The sequence below is a fragment of the Vipera berus genome, assembly GCF_964194415.1.
Source record: "Vipera berus genome assembly, chromosome: Z".
Lineage (NCBI taxonomy): Eukaryota > Metazoa > Chordata > Lepidosauria > Squamata > Viperidae > Vipera > Vipera berus.
Genome location: NC_138205.1, coordinates 14,355,912 through 14,376,502, shown reverse-complemented (window position 1 = coordinate 14,376,502; position 20,591 = coordinate 14,355,912). Strand labels below are relative to the sequence as shown.

Below are 20,591 nucleotides of genomic sequence, written 5' to 3'. Positions count from 1 at the left end.
TTGCCAAGAAGAATAATCCATTTCTTTGTCTAACTTGCGTAGAATTATAATAATAATAATCAAATCTTCTTCTTGCTACGTAGATGGGAAACTGAACTCCCTCTCAACGTCCAATGGAATGGTTGTCTCTACATTTTCTATCTCTACCTTGAAAGGAAAGAGCCAATACACCAGCGTAGCTATGGTAACACTCTCTTCGCCAACGTGGGCTCCAATCAGAGGAGACCACAACGCAGGCTCTTCCGCGCTTTACCCAATCGCCTTCTTGCCCCGTCCCCCTCTCCCAACAACTCCGGAATAATTAATCCCGCCCAAGAGGTCGAAGAGGTGGTCGAAGAGGTGGAGCGTTGGTCGCCTAACCAGCACGAGCGTCCGCGTCTGCGCACTCTGCTGAGCGCAGAGCGAAGCCGAAGACGTTGAGTTCCGTTGAGAGCGGAGGCGGAGGTTGGGCCTCCGGGAAGAGAGTCGGGCGAGCATGCGCGGTAGCTGCGGTGGCGTTGCTTGTCGGCAGCGTCGTACCGAGGCCGAGGGCTATGGAGGAGAGGGATACCCGTCTGGGCCGGTGAGTGGTTGGGCAGCCTCTCCCTCACCGGAGGTTTTCCTTTCGCCCCTCTCCATTACTCCCTCTCCTCCCTGAGGTCTCCCGTCTTGCCTGCCGTTTCTTCTTTACGCCGTATTTTAAAATACACGTTATGACTGAAACTGCGGATACGAGGACTTCTTTGGGGAAAGCAGTGTGCGAAGTGTCACTCCAGGTGGAAATATCAAAGTTAGGTAGGAGAAAAGGCAGCTAATAGTCAGTTTCTCCCCTTTTTTTAAGCAACCCAGATTTTGACACTCCTTGGCTGCTTCTATTCCCTTTTTCTCGCCCAGGTTCCCTCTCCCATCTCTTATCCTTCCAGTTTTATTTAAATTTGTGTATATATACATACATACATACATGTACACACGCATATGCATATATATATATATACGTATATATACATTATATATATATATATATATATATATATATATATATATATATATATATATATATATATATACACCTACATATACATTATATACACACACACATACACACATTTATACATATGCATACACACATACATGTATGCACACTGATACATATATACTGCCCATCTCCCCTACAAGGGCGGCGTTCTGGCACCTTTTTTGGATGGAACCTTGTAGGGTAGGCAAGGCGGGTTGTATGACGTGTGAGTTCCGGCACCTTTTTCTTTTACAAAAAAAGCACTGACTATTCCCAATTTTGTGTTCCATCCTTAAGAGTATTTAATAGCACCCACCCAACGTACTAGTATTTAGATATAGATATATATGTGTTAAATGTTTGTTATGCATTCAGAATACACTTGCTTAGTCCCCAAACACGGGACAAATCTTATTTCCTGTTTCAGCCTAGCCCAAGGCCATCTACAGGCAGTAGCCACAGCAGTGGCAGCTCATATTTGTGTAAATTTTTTGGCTTGCTAAATAAAGGCTTGTTTCCCTTTATTCTTTGTTAGCAAGCCAAAAAATTTACATATAGATAGATAGATAGATAGATAGATAGATAGATAGATAGAGATAGAGATAGATAGAGATAGATAGATAGATAGAAGGTTTGTGCTTGAAAAATTCTTGCATTTTTAAAATTTTAATGCAATTTTAATTTTAATGCAATTTTTAATGTACCGGTTTAGTACTGGTGAAATGCTCCCCCCACCCATGAAATTTGACTGGTCCCAACCCTGATAGCCTTCAGAGAAAGGTTTGAAAACCTGACTGGTGGGACCGGGATGTGAGATGTGTTGATGGACCCCAACAGTGTTATTTTGGGTTGTTGTGTTATTAAGGACTTTGAAATTCTATTTTTACTGATGTACGCTGCCTAGAGTTCCACATTTGCAAATTGGTTGCCCAAGCCAATTCTTAAAATATGTTGCTACAATCCCTGTTTTTGTTCAAATTCTCCATCAAAAGCCCTGTGATAGGGCTTTTTAAATCCCTCTTCTGGCCAGTTTTAGCCCACTGATTTATTTATTTGCCGCATTTAGAAATCATCCATCTCCCTCATAGCGATTCTAGGTGGTGTACAAATAATACATCGCAACATAAAAACTGTCTAAATATTATAATACAAGGTAGATTAAAACAATAAAATATTTAAAATTCAAAATTAAGTGAGGAGGGCCTTTAGACATGCGTTAAATAGCACTCTAGTCTTGCTTTGGAGTAATTTCAACTTTTTCTCTTTTTTAGCTGAACAGCTGCCTCTTTGGCTAACTGCCTGATTCCTGGGTTCAGGCCCACTGCCGAAAGCCACTATGTCAGGGGCTGGAAGCAAGCGGGCTGCTGGAGATGGAGGTGCAGGGCCTCCTGAGAAAAAATCCAACCGGGAGGAGAAGACCACCACTACGCTGATTGAGCCTATTCGGCTTGGAGGCATCTCTTCCACGGTGAGGGATTTGGGGATTGAGTGCTGAGTGATAAAATCTGTGGTAATTTATTTTAGAATCCAGGATTAGGGAGAAATATTGAGAACACTTGCACATATAGACTTAGCCTGTGTTTGTAAAATGAGAATTCAGGATATCAGGAAATAGCAAAAAGAAAATTGAAAGAAATTACAGAGCAAGGCCAAAAAAATCCTAGGCTTAGAATTTTGCTTGAAAACCTGACATAGGCCCATCTATTTTAGTAGTCTTCTTAAAAGCTAGGTGCAAATTGAGGTGCAAATTTTGACCTATCTTTGGAACCAAATAGACTTAAGACTTTGGTTATGTTTATTTATTTATTTATTTATTCAATTTATATACCGCCCTTCTCCCGTAGGACTCAGGGCGGTTCACAAGGTTATTTAAAAACAGATACAACATTTACAAAACTTAAAAACAATTAAAAGAATTATATAAACCTTACAATAAAACCCCAGTTAAAAAACAGTTAAAATCCCGATTAATATGCTCAGACCAGGCCAGAGAGCTCAAAGAGCCAGGTCTTCAGGTCCTGGCGGAATGAGTGAAGGTCAGGGGCAGTCCTAAGCTCTACAGGCAGCTGATTCCAGAGGGAATGTTGTTTGAGTTATGAACCAGTTCAGGTCTTAGATCTTATGCTGTGAAAGGTTCATTAAAAAATGATGGGTGGGAGTGAATTAATGGTTCATCCTATCTCAGATATGTTAAAGTGTTATTACTCATGTTTATTTTGAAAGAGCAAAAGAGATTGGTTTCATGAATTCGTTATCAGTATATTGCTAATATGATGGAAAGGCAAGTGAGGAAAAAGCGGACATGTAGGCAGCAATCTGTCTCTCTTGTGTGGAAGATTTGGCTATGATCATGATATACTATGCTTGGCAGTCATCTCAGTCTGAGGCTCTCTAGTTCTCTTGGACTGCAGTGGCCAGAATCTCTTGCTGGCGAGGCCATTGGGTGGAGATGAGGGGAATTAAAGAGGTATAGGTTTGTGGGCTCAGTCGTTGAAATGTAGAATTGTTCGTTAGAGAGGATTTCATACTTGGCTATGACTCGGGGTGGCTGCATTTGCAGGAGGAGATGGACCTCAAAGTGCTTCAGTTCAAGAATAAGAAGCTAGCAGAACGGCTGGAGCAGCGGCAAGCCTTTGAGGATGAGCTGCGGGAGCGCATAGAGAAGCTGGAGAAGAGGCAGGCCACTGATGACGCCACTCTCTTGATTGTCAACCGCTACTGGAAGCAGGTCAGAGAGCCCTCCTGGATGATCTCCTCTTTCTCCTTTCAGCTTCAAATCCATCCACTTACTAGGGCAGGGGTAGGCAACCTCGGCTCTTTTATGACTCGTGGACTTCAACTCCCAGAATTCCTCAGCCAGCCATGCTGGCTCAGGAATTCTGGGAGTTGAAGTCCACGAGTCATAAAAGAGCCAAGGTTGCCTACCCCTGGACTAGGGGAACTTTAAAGGAGCCTTGGTGGAGCAGTGGGCTAATGCCTCCTTAAGTAACACCAGCTGCCTGCAATTAGTGCAGGTTCGAGTCCCACCAGGCTCAAGGTTGACTCAGCCTTCCATCCTTCCGAGTTAGGTAAAATGAGGACCCAGATTGTTGGGGGCAATTAAGCTGACTTTGTAATAATGCCGCTTGGGGGGGGAAGCCCTAATAAGCAGGCATATACATAGAATGAAGGCTATTGCTAAGCACATTGATTTGTGCTTAAATTGTAAGCCGCCCTGAGTCTTCGGAGAAGGGCGGGATATAAATGGGATTTTTTTAAAAAAAGGCATTAGCAGGATTTTTAGGGGCAAAAAGAAAGCTGCCGTTGTGGGTCCTTAACTTTTCTTTGTGCTGGGCAGAATCAGAACAGAAAATACTGCCGTACAGATAGCTCTCGACTTAACAGCCACAGCGGAGTGTGGTCCCTAACGGTTGTAAGTTACAATAACCATAAAGTGGGCCATCACGTGACTGACCTGATTTTGTTACCTTTTTTTTGCCATGGTTGTTAAATGAATCCCTCGGTCCTTAAGCAAATGCTGCAGTTGTTAAGCAAACCCATTGTTTGCAATGGGGCATTTTTGCTGAAAACCTGAAAGAAATTGCAGTTACGTGACTGCGAGGCGCTGTAAGCGTGGGCCTGATTCCGAAGGCCCAAAATGTCATATGATCGGGGGGGGGAGCGGGGGGCGGGGAAGGAGACTCAGCTGTTGGAACTTTGAACCTAGAACATTGGTACCTTTGGACTGGTCGTAAGTCAAGGAATACTGTATTTCGTATTATGCCTGGAAGCTGCCTTCCTCCCATATGCCCACCTCTGTTTACGTGCTCTTAAAATTCTCTCTAGTCATTTCTGTTTCTTCAGTTCTAGAGGATTTTTCCCCCCCTCCCCTCCTACAGCTAGATGAGACGGTGCAGGTGCTCCTAAGACGTTACGATGGTGATTGCGGGCCGGCTGCCGAGGAGCCCAAATTGGAAATCCCAGGATCAGAATTGGAAGCTGTTCTCTTAGAGAGTTCCGAAAGGAGAGGTAAGCCCAGGTTCCCACGTTCTGGAGCAGTCATTTATTCATTAGATGTTTTGCCTTCACCTTTCTTTTGGATCAACTCGAGGCGGTGTAGACAACTGATGCTCCTCCCTCTCGATTGCCCTGCGGCCACAACCTTGTGAGATGGGTTGAGAGCTAAGGGAGTAGTGACTGGCCCAGCTGGCTTTCATGCCTGAGAGAAGACTGGAGCTCACCATCTCTCCTTTCCTAGCCCAGCACCTTGGACATTACGCTAAGCATGTAAGGAATGGATCAAGGGCTCTCCTGCCTGCCGACAACCCTGACCTTTTGTCTTTTTTTTTCTTTTTCTTTTGGTCCATTCAGAGACAGTGCTGTCCCCCGTTACACCTCCAGCCCCCTGGAAGGCCGGGGACCTTGTGCTGAACGAGCCATCCCTTTCCTTCCTGGCTACCTTGGCCAGCAGCAGCAATGAAGAAATTGAGCTTCAGCTTCAGGAACGCATGGAATTCTCCAAAGCTGCCGTCTCCCGCATTGTGGAGGTTTCGGATAAGATCCACCGGCGCACAGAGGAGCTTTGCCAGAAGATCCACGCGCGAGGTGAGACTAGATCCCACCTAAGGGGATGCCTTCGAAACTTTCGGAATCCACGCTTAGCCTCTCGCTGTCCGTTCTGCCTCTGAAGTTACTCTCAAAATGGAGGATTTTGGGGGCCTCAGTTTTTTTCTGTGGACTTGGTTGCGAGGAGGATCGTTGGTTCAGATGTACATTTTTCCCTATCCCCTCTCAGACATCTTTTTTAAAAAAATATTTTAATTAGTTTATAACATAAAATACAAAAATACAAAAAAAAATAGGGGAGGGAAAAGGGAAGGGAAAAGTGTAGGAAAGTGGGGGGGGGGGAGAAAGAAAAGGCATAGACTTCCGGCTCCCTTTGGTGCAGTGGAATAAGATAATAACATCAAACCCCAACTTTTTACTTTTACATAATACTATATACTAGCCATTTCTATAACAACAAACCTATCTAATCAGCAAAACCCCAAATCAAAGTTTCATCCCCCCCCTCCCCCAAGCACAAAGTCCAAAAGTGGTTTCCAGGTAGAAACAAAATTCATTGTGTTCTCTTCTTTAATCAAAGCGTTCAGTTTAGCCATCCCTGCTGATTGCATCAACTTTTGCAGCCGTTCGTCCGTTGTGGGAGTCAAAGTGTCCTTCCATTTTGGTACAGAAAGTAATCTTGCTGCCATCAACATATAAAACATCAAAGACATCTCTTGAGACATCTTGAAGATGTGCTACTGGGTAGAGTTAGTTGAGACAGAAAACGTTTGTAGACTCTGCCAGACTGTTGTGTGAGGATGTTCAAAATGCATACGTTGAAAAACTGGGAATGTCCTGGTCCCAGGAAGAAGACATGGCTTAATAGAGTTTTCCAAAGTGGACCTATTACGAACGCATATAGTGTTCTGGGTCACTCTTTGACCTAGTTGTGCTTGATAATTTTTAGGCTGTCCCCACCTTATAAAAATACCACTTTGAAATCTGCATTAAATATTTCCTAAATACTTAATAATTCAGATTTTTTCCCCCAGTTAAAACTGAAGGCTCAGGCAGTGGAGGATTTCTTGTACTCTGACAGATGATATGCTTTTTTTGAGAGGGGTGGGGAAAATGCGCTTTTGAAAATATGCTTTTTAGCAACTTTTTTTTGTTACCTGACAATTTACAGTTATTCAGGGAGGCTGTTGTGTATTTCCAGAGAAAGGATTGAAAATAATTTTACCTCTAGAGAGGATTTTTTTAACCTGATCCAAGTGCAGTATTCTTACTTTGGGTGTTTTGTTGCTTAAACTTGTAGCTCAAAGCAAAAAAAAAAAAATAGGAAACCCACAAAAAAGATTTTTTGGGGAAGCAAAGCACATGTTATATAATAATAATAATAAAGTTGGAAGGGATCTTGAAGGTCATCTAGCCCAATCCCCTGCTCAGGCAGGAAACCCTATACCATTTCGGACAAATGGCTGTCCAGTCTTTTCTTAAAAACTTCCAGTGTTGGAGCATTCACAGCTTCTGGAGGCAGGTTGTTCCACTGATTAATTGTTCTGACTGTCAGGAAGTTTCTCCTTAGTTCTAGGTTGCTTCTCTCCTTGATTAGTTTCCATCCGTTGCTTCTTGTCCTGCCTTCGGGCGCTTTGGAGAACAGCTTGACTCCCTCTTCTTTGTGGCAGCCCCTGAAGTATTGGAACAATGGTATCCTGTCACCCCTTACCCTTCTCTTCGTTAAACTACACATACCCAATTCCCGCAATCGTTCCTTATATGTTTTAGCCTCCAGTCTCCTGATCATCTTTGTTGCTCTTCTCTGTACTCTTTCTAGAGTCTCAACATCTTTTTTGCATCGTGGTGACCAAAACTGGATGCCATATTCCAAGGGTGGCCTTACCAAGGCATTGTAAAGTGGTATTAACACTTCACGTGATCTTAATTCTGTTATGCCTCTGTTAATGCAGCCTAGCCCTGTGTTGGCTTTTTTGGCAGCTGCAACACATGGCTGGCTCATATTTAAGTGGCTGTCCACTAGGTCTCCGAAATCTCTCTCACAGTCGCTACTATTGTATGTGAGAACCTAAGTGGTTCCTTGCTGGATCATCTAATCCAGCAGTCTGTCCTCGCAGTGGCCAGTCAACTACCCAGGGAAGACCATTAAGTCTCCCAGCAGCAGCCTTCAGAATCTGCTGCCTGGCCACCAAGGCTAATAGCCATTGATCCCCCCCAATGCAATTGGGAGCAAAGAAAACGGGGAAGTCTACATTCTGAGAGTTGATGTCTCCTTCTGCAGTAGAACTTGACCAATTGGAAGAGGTTGTGAAGGCTCTCAACAAGGAGCTGACGAGGGAGAATCGCCACCTGCAGGACCTGATCACTCAGATGCAGGAGAAACACCACAAAATCTCCTTGGAGGTAGGTTCCTTGTCCCGTCTTCCTCTTTTGGCTCCTTCTGGCAGCGGCGGTTGGCTCGGGGCAGGGGCTGTTCTGAGACTGGCCTCTATTTCAGTACACAGAACTGCAGGACAAAGTGACTTCATCGGAGACCAAAGTGCTGGAAATGGAAACCACCATTGAGGACCTGCAGTGGGACATAGAGAAGCTGCGCAAACGGGAACAGAAGATCAACAAGCACCTGGCTGAAGCGTTGGAGCAGGCAAGAATGGCCTTCAAGGGGGTCTCCTCCCCTCCCTTCTGGCTCGCAGGGGTGGGAGGAAACTGCCTGCTGGGTGAGGGAGGGAATGTCTAAACTCTAAAGGGCAGGAAGTCCTCGCCTGGCTCTCCATTCCGAAGGGCACCCAGACTGTAAGTGAAGCAGGAGGAGCTTGTCTGGAAGCCTCTGCCTCGGTTGTGCTCTCTGAGCAGGAGGAGGTCTTGGTGGGTTTCCCGCTTTTCAGGAGACCGTTTTGGAAAGCTACCCTTTCCGATCTTGCTGGGCTGTGATTTCCAGCAGTCTCAGCCCTCACAGTTAGTGAGGAGGAACATTGGGCAATTGCAGTTCAGCAGATTTGGATTCAGCGGCATATTTACTACTGTGTGTTCTGTTCCAGCCTATGACCGGCCCTGTTTGAATGTCAGGGACAACCCCTTTTTATAGTCAACAGGCTGGAAAAAAACCCAACCAAATTTATTTACAAAGAAATCAAAAGTTCAAACAAGAGTTAAACCAAAAGTTCAAACAAGAGTTAAACCAAAAGTTCAATCAAGAGTTAAACAGGAATAACAGACCAGGACTCTAGCAGAAGATCTTCAAACGGTTGCCTTCAGCAACCAGCACTTCCCACACCTTCCCCTTTTATCAGCAGTCCCAAGGCATGGCTTCTCATTGCCTTCTCCTCCTCTCACCGAGTTGCCTCATTGCCTTTCTCTGTTCTGCTCTGCTGGATTGCCTCCTGTTCCTAGCGTACCTGAATAGATCCAGCTGTGAATCATCTATGTCCAATACCTCGTGCTCACACAGCTGAGTCTGGTGAGGAACATGATGGGAGGGGCCAGGTTGAGAGTCCTGCAGTGCATCAGAGCCTCCCTCTGACACCAAAGGCTCTCCAAACCCCTCCTCCTCCTCCTCTTCAGAATCATCAGACTCAGCTGCCGGTATCACAGGCTGACGCTGAATCACAACACTGTGGTCCTACATCCGTCCGTGTACTTCAAGCAGCAAAAAACGATACATGCCACATGGCAAAAGAAGACTCAAATCCTCAGTGTCAAGATATTTCCCGATCTTCAGTTATGAATTACTCCTTTCTCTCATATCAACTCATCTCCTCCTTGGGAAAGATGGATCTGTTTGCTCAGTAGACTTAAGAGCTTTTTTCTGACCTCATGGACCCAATGACCTTTTATTTCTTGGGTTTGGGAAAGCTTTGAAGAAAGTTCTGATGGAAACGTTTAACAAAAGCATCAGATCAGCCTGACGTGGCAGGGACTATAGATGGTCCCCGACTTAGGACCACAACTGAGCCTGTTCTTTAGTTAAAACTGTTCTAATTAATTTGAGTCTTGAAATTAGCTGGCACATACATTTGATAAGTAACATCAATAAAACTCTACTATTGCAGACAGAACCTATTGAAATCCAGAACTGACTAATTTTGCAGAGGTACATACACAATTCAGAAAATGCAGTTCTCTGCACACCAGATTAATCTTTCAGTGTTATGCAAGGCTAGATGTCTTGTGAAAGATTTTGTTCACGTGTGTGTGTGTGTGTGTGTGTGTGCATGCGTGCGCGCATTTATACATTTGGTTTTAGATGTTACTGATTTCTCACTTTTTTTTGGCAGCTGAATTCGGGTTACTATGCCTCAGGCAGTTATGGTGGGTTCCAGGGGGGCCAGATCACCCTTAGCATGCAGAAGGTAAGCCGGAAAACGTGACTGGAAAATAAATTGCAGCCCTGCAGCATGCAAGCCTTGGGTCTCGCAACGGTTCCTGTGCTGACTTAATTTGGGCTTGCTTTGCAGTTTGAGATGTTGAATGCAGAGCTGGAAGAGAATCAAGAACTTGCTAACCGTCGCATGGCAGAACTGGAGAAACTGCAGCAGGAAATGCAGCAGGCTGTTAGAACTAATGAGAAGCTTAAGGTATTTGGAAAAGCCTGCACTTTTAAAAAAATTGTGACTCCTGAGAGTGGCAGGAAGCATTCAGCGACACCAATGGGAACATCAAAGGCTTAAATTCAGAGGTGGTTTTTTTTTTGTATTGCTATTCATGCAATATTTGGAATTGGGTCAGCTTTTTCCCCTCATTAAAATCGGTGAATTAACTCGTCAGGCACAAATTTTACTGTGTATTTTTTAAGTACAGGTAGTCCTCAACTTACAAACATTTGTTTAAGAACCATTTGAAGTTATGATACTGCTGAAAAGGTGACACACACACACACTGTCCTCGCAGTTACAACCGTCGCAGAGTGCCCACGGTCACCTAATCTCAATTCAGGTGCTTGGCAACGAGCATGTTTTTATACGGTTGCAGCATTGCAGGTTGACACGATCGCCATTTGCGGCCTTCCCAGAAAGCTTCCAACAAGCGAGGTCAGTGTGTGTGTGTGTGGGGGGGAGCTGGATTCACTTGACAACTGTGTGATTCACGTAACAACTGCGGCAAGAAGTCATAAAACCGGGAACAACTCACTTAACGAGTGCATTGCTTAGCAACAGAAGTTTACATCCCAATTGTGGTCATAAGATGAGGACTACCTGTAGCAGTAATTTTATGCTGCTCTAAACTCTGATCTCTAGTTCTGCCTTTAAAGCAAGGTTGGGTCAGTGGCAACACCAAGTTCCTTTTGCAACTCCTGTAGACCCCTAAATCACATTGCAGTTGACCCAACCTTGCTTTAAAGACAGAACTAGAAATCTCAAACTCTGTCTTTCTTGTAGTCTAATTAATTTAGGTGCATTTAGTCTTTGGGATGGCAGTTCCACTCCTGTCACTGACCAGCCTTTTCTGGGAATCTTAAATCTGTACTTTGCCTCCTGCCCAAATAATTCCTAGTCACTCGATTTCCTTCTGAGAAATATATAAATAAACCCATGCAAAAACTGCTGCCCTATAGCTCAGCGTTTTTCAACCTTTGGCCGCTTTTAAGATGTGTGGACTTGGAACTCCCAGAAGTCTTTTAAAATAAATCCTGGGAGTTGGAAGTCCACGCATCTGAAATTGGCCAAGGCTGAGAAACAGTGCTTTAGTTTGCACGCGGTGTCTTAAAAAATAAATAAATAAAATCAAACAGCTAACTTCAGGTCTCTTCATTTTAATACCTAGTATTAATCTGTTGCTGAAGATTAGGTAGAAATTTTACATGGCTGTTTGGGCCACAGCGAAGCAACACTCCTCTTTCCCCCCCCCTCCACTTTTCCTGGTTTGCTTTGACGTTGGATAATGATACCCTGCACCTGGCTGTTTCCCTTCTCCACAATGGCTTGTAGGTGGCACTGCGGAGTCTTCCGGAAGAGGCCGTCAAGGAGACTCTGGAGTTCAAAGTGTTGCAGTCCCAGTTCTCACTGTTGTACAACGAGAGCCTGCAGGTGAAAACGCAGCTGGACGAGGCCCGGGCCCTGCTCCTCACCACCAAGAACAGCCACCTGCGTCACATCGAGCACATGGAGGTGAGCTCTCCAGCCCCTCCCGCCAGGGGTGCTGGGGTGTTTTCCTTCTCATGCTCTTAGCCCTGGGTCACCATCATCGTCGTCATCGTAACCTTTGGTTAGGGACTGCAGAGTGGGCGCCCTTTGGCTCCTGGGGGGAAGGCTGACCTGCCTTCTTTCTCCTTGGATGACAGAGCGACGAGCTGAACGTGCAGAAGAAGCTGCGGACGGAGGTGATCCAGCTGGAGGACACCCTGGCTCAGGTGCGCAAGGAGTACGAGATGCTGCGGATTGAATTTGAGCAGAACCTGGCGGCCAACGAACAAGCTGGTGAGCCTCCGCTTCCTCCTGTCCTGGGGGCCGGTCACGCTGCGGCCCATTCCCGGGTGATGGCCTTTCCTTCCTCTTCCAAGGCCTTTGATCCCTGGCCAGGAGGAGAGAGGGCACCAGCTGCCATCCCCGGTGCCGCTAGTTGTTTTCCGAATTTTTACCTCCTGTTCTTTCTCCTCCCCTGCAGAAAGGTAATTTCTCCCTGCCACGTGCAGGAAGTTGGAAAGGCTCCAGTTATCTCCTACGTGGAGTCGCTTTTAAATCATTCCTCCCATCTCGTTTGGGTTTTGTTTTTTTCTTAACGGTGTTAGTCGTTTTTAATGGTTTTAACTCTGAAAGTTCTCTCTGATCATTCTATAATTCTTTTGAGATTCTTTCTAAGGAGGTGGTATAGATATTTTTTTTAAAATGAAGAAAGGTTGGGCTGGAACCCCCAGTAGTGTTTTAAAATAAATTACTATTATTTTTTGTTTAACTGGAAATTTGGGGGTTTAGAGGTATTACAGTATAGTGGATCAGGTGCTGGATTAGAAGGTGAAAACTTTTGGCTTGCTAACAAAGAATAAAGGGAGACTGTTAGCAAGCCAAAAAATTTACACAAATATGAGCTGCCACTGCTGTGGCTACTGCCTGTAGATGGCCTTGGGCTAGGCTGAAACAGGAAATAAGATTTGTCCCGTGTCTGGGACCAAGCAAGTGTATTCTGAATGCTTAACAAACATTTAACATATACATACATATATATATATATATATATGTGTGTGTGTGTGTGTGTGTGTGTGTGTGTGTGTGTGTGTGTGTGTGTGTGTGTGTGTGTACTTGCTTAGTATGTATGTATGTGTACGTGTGTGTGTGTGTGTGTGTGTATTGCCTGTTTCAGCCTAACCCAAGGCCATCCACAGGCTGTAGTCACAACAGTGACAGCTCATATTTGTGTAAATTTTTTGGATTGCTAACAAAGAATTAAAGGTAGACTAATATGGCCATTTCAAACTAATTTGTTCTCATCAGTCAGCCATACCCTTCTGAGATTCGAACCTGGGCCGATCGCACATTAGGCAATTGTTCTAACCTTTAGGGTATGGCTGACTGATGAGAACAAATGAGTTTGAAATGACCATATTAGTCTCCCTTTAATTCTTTGTTAGCAATCCAAAAAATTTACACACACACACACACACACACACACACACACATATATATATACTGTATATATATTAGAGATAGAGATAGATAGATAGAGATATAGATATGTTGCCTTGAACTCCTGAATGAAAGATTAAGTAAGGGGAGACGCTGGGCACTCTGTGGAGAGCTGGGCTGGAGACAGTGGCTCAAACACTTGTTCTTTCTCCCTCTGTCTCCCCTCTCACATCCGAGGTCCCATCAATCGGGAGATGCGCCACCTCATCAGCAGCCTCCAGAATCATAACCACCAGCTGAAGGGAGACGTGCAACGGTACAAGCGCAAACTGCGGGAGGTGCAGGCCGAGATCAACAAGGTGGGTCTCCCGGGGGAATGGCTGAAGGGAGACCGGGCCATCAGGTCAATAGGCTTTCACCCCTTCTCTCCTGCCTGGTTTGGATTTGGGAAGGACGCCGTTCGGCTTCAGAACCTGGGACCTGAGGACTGGCAAGTCGTCTCGATATTCTTTTATTTTCACTGAAAAAGAAACCAGCGCTCTCAAACGCGTGTTTTTGACGATGAATGTAAAATCCGACAGGCTTTACTGCGGGCTTAACTTGTGCTACGGCCGTTTCCTACCAGCCGTGGCAGTCTCCTCAGCTCGTTCTTCCTGTTCATCTCATTTTGCAGTCGGTCCTGTACTCTGTGGAAAATGGAATGAAACTTGTTTGTGTATAGCAGACCTGGTCATTTTATGACCCATGGGCCACATCTGGCCCTTTGGGTGTCCCCTGCCCGGGCAGGGAAAGAGGCAGCAGGGTGACGGCAGCCTTCCCCAACAGTCCCACTTTCTCATGTGCCCTCTTGGGGAAAAATGTATCGCCACTCCTGGCGCATAGGCTTGGCTACCACCTTGTTTTAAAGTGCCGATCGGCTTACTGTTTCTTCCAGGTCCGCATGCAACAGAGCGGGTTTCCTTCTGGTTTGGCCACTGCCGCCCCAGCCCTGGGAAATGAAGACTCCGGTGGTCCCCAGGGCCACCCTGGGGTTGCTGCCGTTAAAGAGGAGGAAGACACGGCATCCTCCGAAATAAAGAAAGAATCCAAGGAGGTGCAAATCAAGAAAGAGCCCAAGGAAGAGATGGTGTCTCCTCAGCTACTCGGGAACGTGGAGGGAGTGAAAAAAGAAGACGAGGAGGCCTCTGGCCCCCAGCTTCCCACTCCCCAGCCGCCGCCCCCACCCCGCGCCAAGGAGCCTGAGCGGTCCAAGGGACGTGGCGGAGACCGGGGCGTTGACCGGGAGAGGTCACGGGATCGCGAGAAAGAGGCCTCTTCCTCCTCCTCCTCCTCCTCCTCTTCACGGGATCGGGAGAAGCAGAAGGGTAGCGGAGGTGGCGAAGACGTTAAGAAGAAAGATTCAGATCTGCTTAAGCAGCTGCGAACTGAGCTCAAGTGAGCCTCGGGGCGGGTGGGGGGAAGGGGTGGGTGGGTGGGCCTGAAAGGTGGAGGCGTTGTGACGTGTTTTGTTTTTGAAACCAGGTTGTGAATAGAGCCTGGAACGTAGATGGGGGGGGGTGAGAGGGTGCTGTTGTTCTGGAGTGTTCTGTTCTATCTGGAAAGCACTTTAGACTGAAAAGGAGAAGAAAAAAAATCTTACCTGGGCAGGATCTCTGCCAATCCCGAGACTCTGTAGAGCTGCTGTGTATCCACACAAACTAGGGGAGAATTGGGGTGCTGGGGTAGCAGAGGCAGGCCTGGTGGTTAGCGCGTGTGAGGACAATGCAGCTGGATATTGTGAACGTTGCCGATTGGAAGCCTGGAGACTCGACTAACTTTCCTGGATGGTTGGCTCAGGAAGGAGGCTAATTGCAAGGGGAAAAAAAATCTGTCAGGAAGCACATTGGTTTGTGCTTAAACTGTAAGCCGCCCTGAGTCTTCGGAGAAGGGCGGGATATAAATGGGATTAAAAAAAAAGTGTTGGTTCCACTAGGTCAGGGCTGGGCAACCTTGGCTCTTTTATGACTCGTGGACTTCAACTCCCAGAATTCCTGAGCCAGCCACGCTGAGGGGAAAGGGAGAGGTTTCCAAGCTGAGCCATGCTGGCTCAGGAATTCTGGGAGTTGAAGTCCACGAGTCATAAAAAGAGCCAAGGTTGCCTAGCCCTGAACTAGGTAGACCAGACCAGGAAATCATCTCCACAGGAACACTTCTGGCACTATTTCTGTTGAGGTTGGCTGTAAGTAGCAGAATCCTGCCTGTATGCACAAGCCACCTTCAGAAGTTTTTAAAAAGAGATTGGACAGCCATTTGTCTGACACGCCATAGAGCAGGGGTGGGACTAGAACAGGGGCCTGTTCTTCATGCGGACTCCGCTGCTTCATTTCTCAGAAAGGCTCAGGAGAGCCAGAAGGAGATGAAGCTTCTCTTGGACATGTACAAGTCAGCCCCCAAGGAGCAGCGGGACAAAGTGCAGCTGATGGCAGCTGAGAAGAAGACCAAAGCCGAGGTGAGACAAGGGCAGGGCCTATCCGGAGATATGAGTCTTCCCAAAGTTCCAATTCTTCTGCTCACTCTTTGTCACAGGAGACCTGGACCCGTGTATCACTCCAGGGCCTGGGTCTTCTAAGCTCAGCCCTGTTAGAGGCTGCCAGGTTTCATGCACTTCGGTGCAATCCTATGTTTCAGGATCTGGTTCTGGGCGAGACAGTGTGACTTTAATGAAGAAAATGGCCATGGCTTCCTCGCGTAGGGTAGAACCAGCTGTGTTGGTTGGCTGCGCTTTAGATAGCTAACTTTTTAGGACATTTGTAATTGGGGTTGGTTATCTTAGCTTGACCTGCAGGTGTACTTGGAAGGATTCTCTGCTGGGGTGGGGTCTCAAGGGAAGAAGTTGCCCCTGCTTTCTTTGACTCATTTCTTTGGGCAGGTGGAAGAGCTGCGGTTGAGGATCCGTGAGCTGGAGGAAAAAGAGAAGAAAGAGAGTAAGAAAATGGCCGATGAGGATGCCTTACGCAAGATCAAGATGGCCGAGGAACAAATTGAGCATCTGCAGAAAAAGCTGGCAGCAACCAAGCAGGTATTTATTCCTGGGAGGGACTTGTGCTGCCCGAAACAATGCCCCAGAGCAGGAGGAGCCTAGAGAGGCTCTGAGGGCAGTTGCAATTTCCCCATAAACATTAAACTCAGTCTTGACCTGGTCCACCGGTTGCTGTGAAGAACCACATTCATAGAGACGAGGCTCAAGGCCTGGCGGTTAGAACCCGTAACAACAGATCAGTCCAGAAGTCCATCTAGACCAGGGGTAGGCAAACCTTGGCTCTTTTATGACTCGTGGACTTCAACTCCCAGAATTCCTGAGCCAGCATGGCTCAGCATGGAAACCTCTCCATTTCTCCTCAGCATGGCCGGCTCAGGAATTCTGGGAGTTGAAGTCCACGAGTCATAAAAGAGCCAAGGTTTGCCTACCCCTGACGCATTCTAGCACGAGAAAGAAGAAAAAAAAGGCTGTTACGAGATTATTAGTAAGGGCTGGGCTGGGCAAATTCCAATTCTCCTATTGGTTTTAATTCTCTCCCCCCCACCTCCCCACCTCCCCCCGTGGATCAGGAGGAAGAGGCGCTTCTCTCAGAGATGGATGTGACAGGCCAAGCTTTTGAGGACATGCAAGAGCAGAACATGCGGCTAAACCAGCAGCTGCGTGAGAAGGATGACGCCAACTTCAAGCTGATGTCGGAGCGCATCAAATCCAACCAGATTCACAAGCTCCTGCGGGAGGAGAAGGAAGAACTAGCTGAGCAGGTGCTGGCCCTGAAGTCTCAGGTAGGCAGCCCCCACCCCACCCCCAAGTTGTGAGAATCAGAGCTTTGAAGGAAGAGGCCACTAAATGTAGGCAGCTCCTGGAATACGTTTGTGGCCTCTGGTTGCTTTCCTCAGGTGGACACCCAGCTCTTGGTGGTGCAGAAGCTGGAGGAGAAGGAAAGGGTCCTGCAGGGCAATCTGGGCACGGTGGAGAAAGAGCTCACGTTACGCAGCCAGGCCCTGGAGCTCAACAAGAGGAAGGTGAGGAGCTGGTCTGGGAGCTGCCGAGTTAGAAAGCGAGCGTGGGCAATCGGATGCACCCGTTAAATTCCTAATTAGGTTTTTTTTTAAAAAAAAAAGTGGGGGGGAAGCACAAGCCTAGAAATCGGGCTCTGATTGACGGGACTCTCCCTGGGAGCTTTCACAAGCAGGGACGATGGGGGGGGGAGCATCGTTTAGATGTTGGCGCGGGTCGGGTTTGGACGCCGTGTTCTGCTTGCAGGCGGTGGAGGCGGCCCAGCTGGCAGAAGACCTGAAGGTGCAGCTGGAGCACGTGCAGACGAAACTGAAGGAGATCCAGACCTTCATGGCCGAGAACAGGGCGGCCAAGGAGAAGGAGTCTTTCAACCTCAAAAGAGCTCAGGTGCAAGGGGAAAGGGGAAGGCCATGACAGCTAAAACAGGCCGTTGGATCTCATGGCTTCAGGGAGATACTTCTGAGGAGGCAGCCATGGTTTATCAGTGTGTGTGGGGGGTGGGGGGGTTTTCCATCCCGGAGCTTGTTAGTGACTCATTGATGTGCCCGCTGTTCCCAGGAGGACATATCTCGCCTTCGCCGCAAACTAGAAAAACAGCGCAAAGTGGAGGTGTATGCAGACGCTGATGAGATCCTCCAGGAGGAGATCAAGGAGTACAAGGTGAGGAGAGCAGGAGGAGGAGGAGGAGGAGGCTTGTAAATTAAGGGAAGCTCTCGCTGATGCCCCAGCCCCTCACACGGTGGTCTGTGCACATCCTCAGGCTAAGCTCACCTGTCCCTGCTGCAACACGCGCAAGAAGGACGCCGTGCTCACCAAATGCTTCCACGTCTTCTGCTTCGACTGCGTCAAGACGCGCTACGACACCCGTCAGAGGAAATGCCCCAAGTGCAATGCTGCCTTTGGTGCCAATGACTTCCACCGGATCTACATCAGCTGAGCAGCTGGCCCCGTTTCCCCTAACTTGCCCTCCCGTCCATGGACTGCTGGGGGTTGAGTGGGTGTGTCTCGTGGTTTATCTTTTCAAGATCAGCCTTAGATCCACCAGAACTTGTTTCAGCTTTTGTGTTGGCTCCAGTCTGGGGATCCTTTCATAGCCATCTAAGGTATTCCTGAGGTTCAAGTGGATCCCTTCCCCCAAAGTACCCCCCCCCCTGCTGGGAACCCTTCTGAGACTGCTCACAGGTTTTCTTTTGGGTAACGTTGGATCCTTTCCCTGGATACTGAAGAACTTGCTGCATTGCTCTTTCCTTCCTTTTAGCCTTTCCCGAAGAGGTTCTCCAACTTGCCTTGGGATTTGGTGGTTTCTCTTCCTAGTGTTTTGCAGATTTAACACAGGATCCTCAATCACTGGCTGCTGGTTGCTGGGAGCAGTCATGCAGTTCTAATGCCCCCTCTTGAAAATGGCATTTCTATTTTTTAAGAATTTCAAGAACTGCTTGAGTGTTTTGAAAATAAATGCAGAGGTGCTCTGCTCCTGCAAGATTCCTCTCTGTTCCTCTGAACCTAAGTATCTGTGTTTTATTGGTGCACCGTGTTCTGCTCATTGGAGAATTATTTTTTTTTACAAAATTATAAACAGCTTTAGCTAAGGCAACTCTGTGTGGAGCAGAAGACCAGTATTTGCGACCAATACAGTTATTTATTAACATGCAATGACAGAAGTACAATACAAAAATTATAATTAATATTCCTGGCACAAGGAACTCTTAAAACATACAATCACCAAATCCTTCTTGTGAAATCCCGAAGGCCAGGAGCTATCCTTTGGAACCAGCTGCCCGCGGAGCTTAGGACCACGGAGCTTAGGACTGCCCCCAACCTCCGTTCATTCCGCCGGGACCTGAAGACCTGGCTCTTCGAGCTCTCTGGCCCAGGCTGAGAATTTTTAACTTTAACTGGGGTTTTTATTTTTCTCTCAGGGATTGATTTAATCTTTTTTAATTGTTTTTAACTTTTGTATTGATTTTTCTTTTAAATATCCTGTAAACCACCTTGAGTCCTTCGGGAAAGGGCGGTATATAAATCCAAATTAATAATAATAATAGTAATAATAATAATAATAATAATAATAATAATAATAATAATAATAATAATAATAATAATAATAATAATAATAATAATAATAATAATAATAATAATATCCTTGACTCAGAAGCAGGGAGATGGGGCATCATGTTCTAGAACAGGAGTAGGCAACCTTGGCTCCTTTATGATTTGTGGACTTCAACTCCCAGAATATCTGGAGTCAGCATGGCTGGTTCAGGAATTCTGGATATTGAAGTCCACAAGTCATAAAAGAGCCAAGGTTGCCTACCCGTGTTCTACAACAACATTTAGAGGCATGGGTATCTGCTGCAATTTCTGGTGGTAAGAACCCCTCTTAACCACACTAGCTGTTTGGGTAAGGGAAAGATGGCAAGGTATTTAAGGGGAGCCATTCCTGAAGAATGGTCTTCCCAGTTGCAATGTATGGCAGTTGGACCATAAGAAAGGCTGAGCGCCCATGAATTGAAGCCTTTGAACTATGGTGCTGGAGAAGACTCCTGTGAGTCAAACCGGTCAGTCCTAGAGGAGATCAACCCTGACTACTCTTTAGAAGGCCAGATCCTGAAGCTAAAACTCAAATACTTTGGCCACCTAATGAGAAGGAAGGACTCACTGGAGAAGAGCCTAATGCTGGGAAAGGTGGAGGGCAAGAGAAGAAGGGGACGACAGAGAATGAGGTGGCTGGATGGAGTCACTGAAGCAGTAGGCGTGAGCTTAAATGGACTCCAGAAGATGGTAGAGGACAGGAAGGCCTGGAGGAACGTTGTCCATGGGGTCGCGGTGGTTCGGACACGACTTTGCAACTAACAACAACAATTCCTGAAGACCATAGAGAGGCCTAGTGAGTGAGATAATTTGTGTGTGTGTGTGTGTGTGTGTGTGTGTGTGTGTGTGTGTGTGTAGGTGTTTTGTTTAGAATAGCAGTGCCAAACATGAGGTAGGGAAGAAGAGCAAGGTCTACTAGCGCTCTGGAATAAGATGACAGCATTCATTCATTTTATGCATATAGCCTATATTCGTTCAGAAGCTGCATACGGAGCGCTCCCTATTTTTGCAGAATCCAATCTGGATTCGGATTCCTGCTGGAGCCCATCCTAAGGAAACGTATATATGTTAGACATTCCGTTAGAAGTTCCCTAAGGAAGGGCTCTAGCACAAGTCCGAAAACCTGGAAGACTAAACCTCTGGTCCCAGTGACGGACCCAGATTGGACCCTGCAACATTATCCTGGGACACTCACTCCCTATATTTCTCTGCCACAATAACCCCGTGAGAGAGGTTTAGCTACAAAAAACAAAAACACAATTTTCTTAATGTCACCCAGTGAATTTTGATGGATGAAGGGAGATTTGAACAAAGCCTGCTCCAGCACCAGCACTACATCAGCCCAATGGCTTAAATGTTAGCGAAGAGG

General features: G+C 46.6%; 1 protein-coding gene across 2 annotated transcripts; it reads left to right on the top strand.

Moving 5' to 3' along the window:
- The first annotated feature begins 421 nt into the window (after positions 1–421).
- On the top strand, positions 422–18,633 carry LOC308679110 (E3 ubiquitin-protein ligase BRE1B-like). Of its 2 annotated transcripts, none has more exons than XM_081346366.1 (20): positions 422–562; positions 2,266–2,462; positions 3,555–3,722; positions 4,873–5,002; positions 5,345–5,578; positions 7,824–7,942; positions 8,037–8,183; positions 9,814–9,888; positions 9,994–10,113; positions 11,464–11,643; positions 11,817–11,952; positions 13,333–13,454; positions 14,030–14,529; positions 15,466–15,583; positions 16,004–16,153; positions 16,684–16,896; positions 17,011–17,136; positions 17,378–17,518; positions 17,690–17,791; positions 17,892–18,633. In XM_081346366.1, exons 2-20 carry the CDS (start codon positions 2,331–2,333, stop codon positions 18,066–18,068), a joined length of 3,090 nt encoding a protein of 1,029 aa, XP_081202492.1. In that variant the 5' UTR covers positions 422–562; positions 2,266–2,330; the 3' UTR covers positions 18,069–18,633. The 2 variants fall into 2 exon arrangements, with proteins under 2 accessions (XP_081202492.1, XP_081202491.1); XM_081346365.1 differs by having other exon boundaries at positions 7,821–7,942.
- The last annotated feature ends 1,958 nt before the right edge of the window (positions 18,634–20,591 follow it).

Bases quoted from the DNA above. Each gene is read 5' to 3' on its own strand.
- LOC308679110 (XM_081346365.1), top strand. From the start codon at position 2,331: ATGTCAGGGGCTGGAAGCAAGCGGGCTGCTGGAGATGGAGGTGCAGGG. The intron at 3,723-4,872 runs GTCAGAGAGCCC...CCCCTCCTACAG, and splicing joins TCAACCGCTACTGGAAGCAG to CTAGATGAGACGGTGCAGGT. The intron at 8,184-9,813 runs GCAAGAATGGCC...TTTTTTTGGCAG, and splicing joins TGGCTGAAGCGTTGGAGCAG to CTGAATTCGGGTTACTATGC.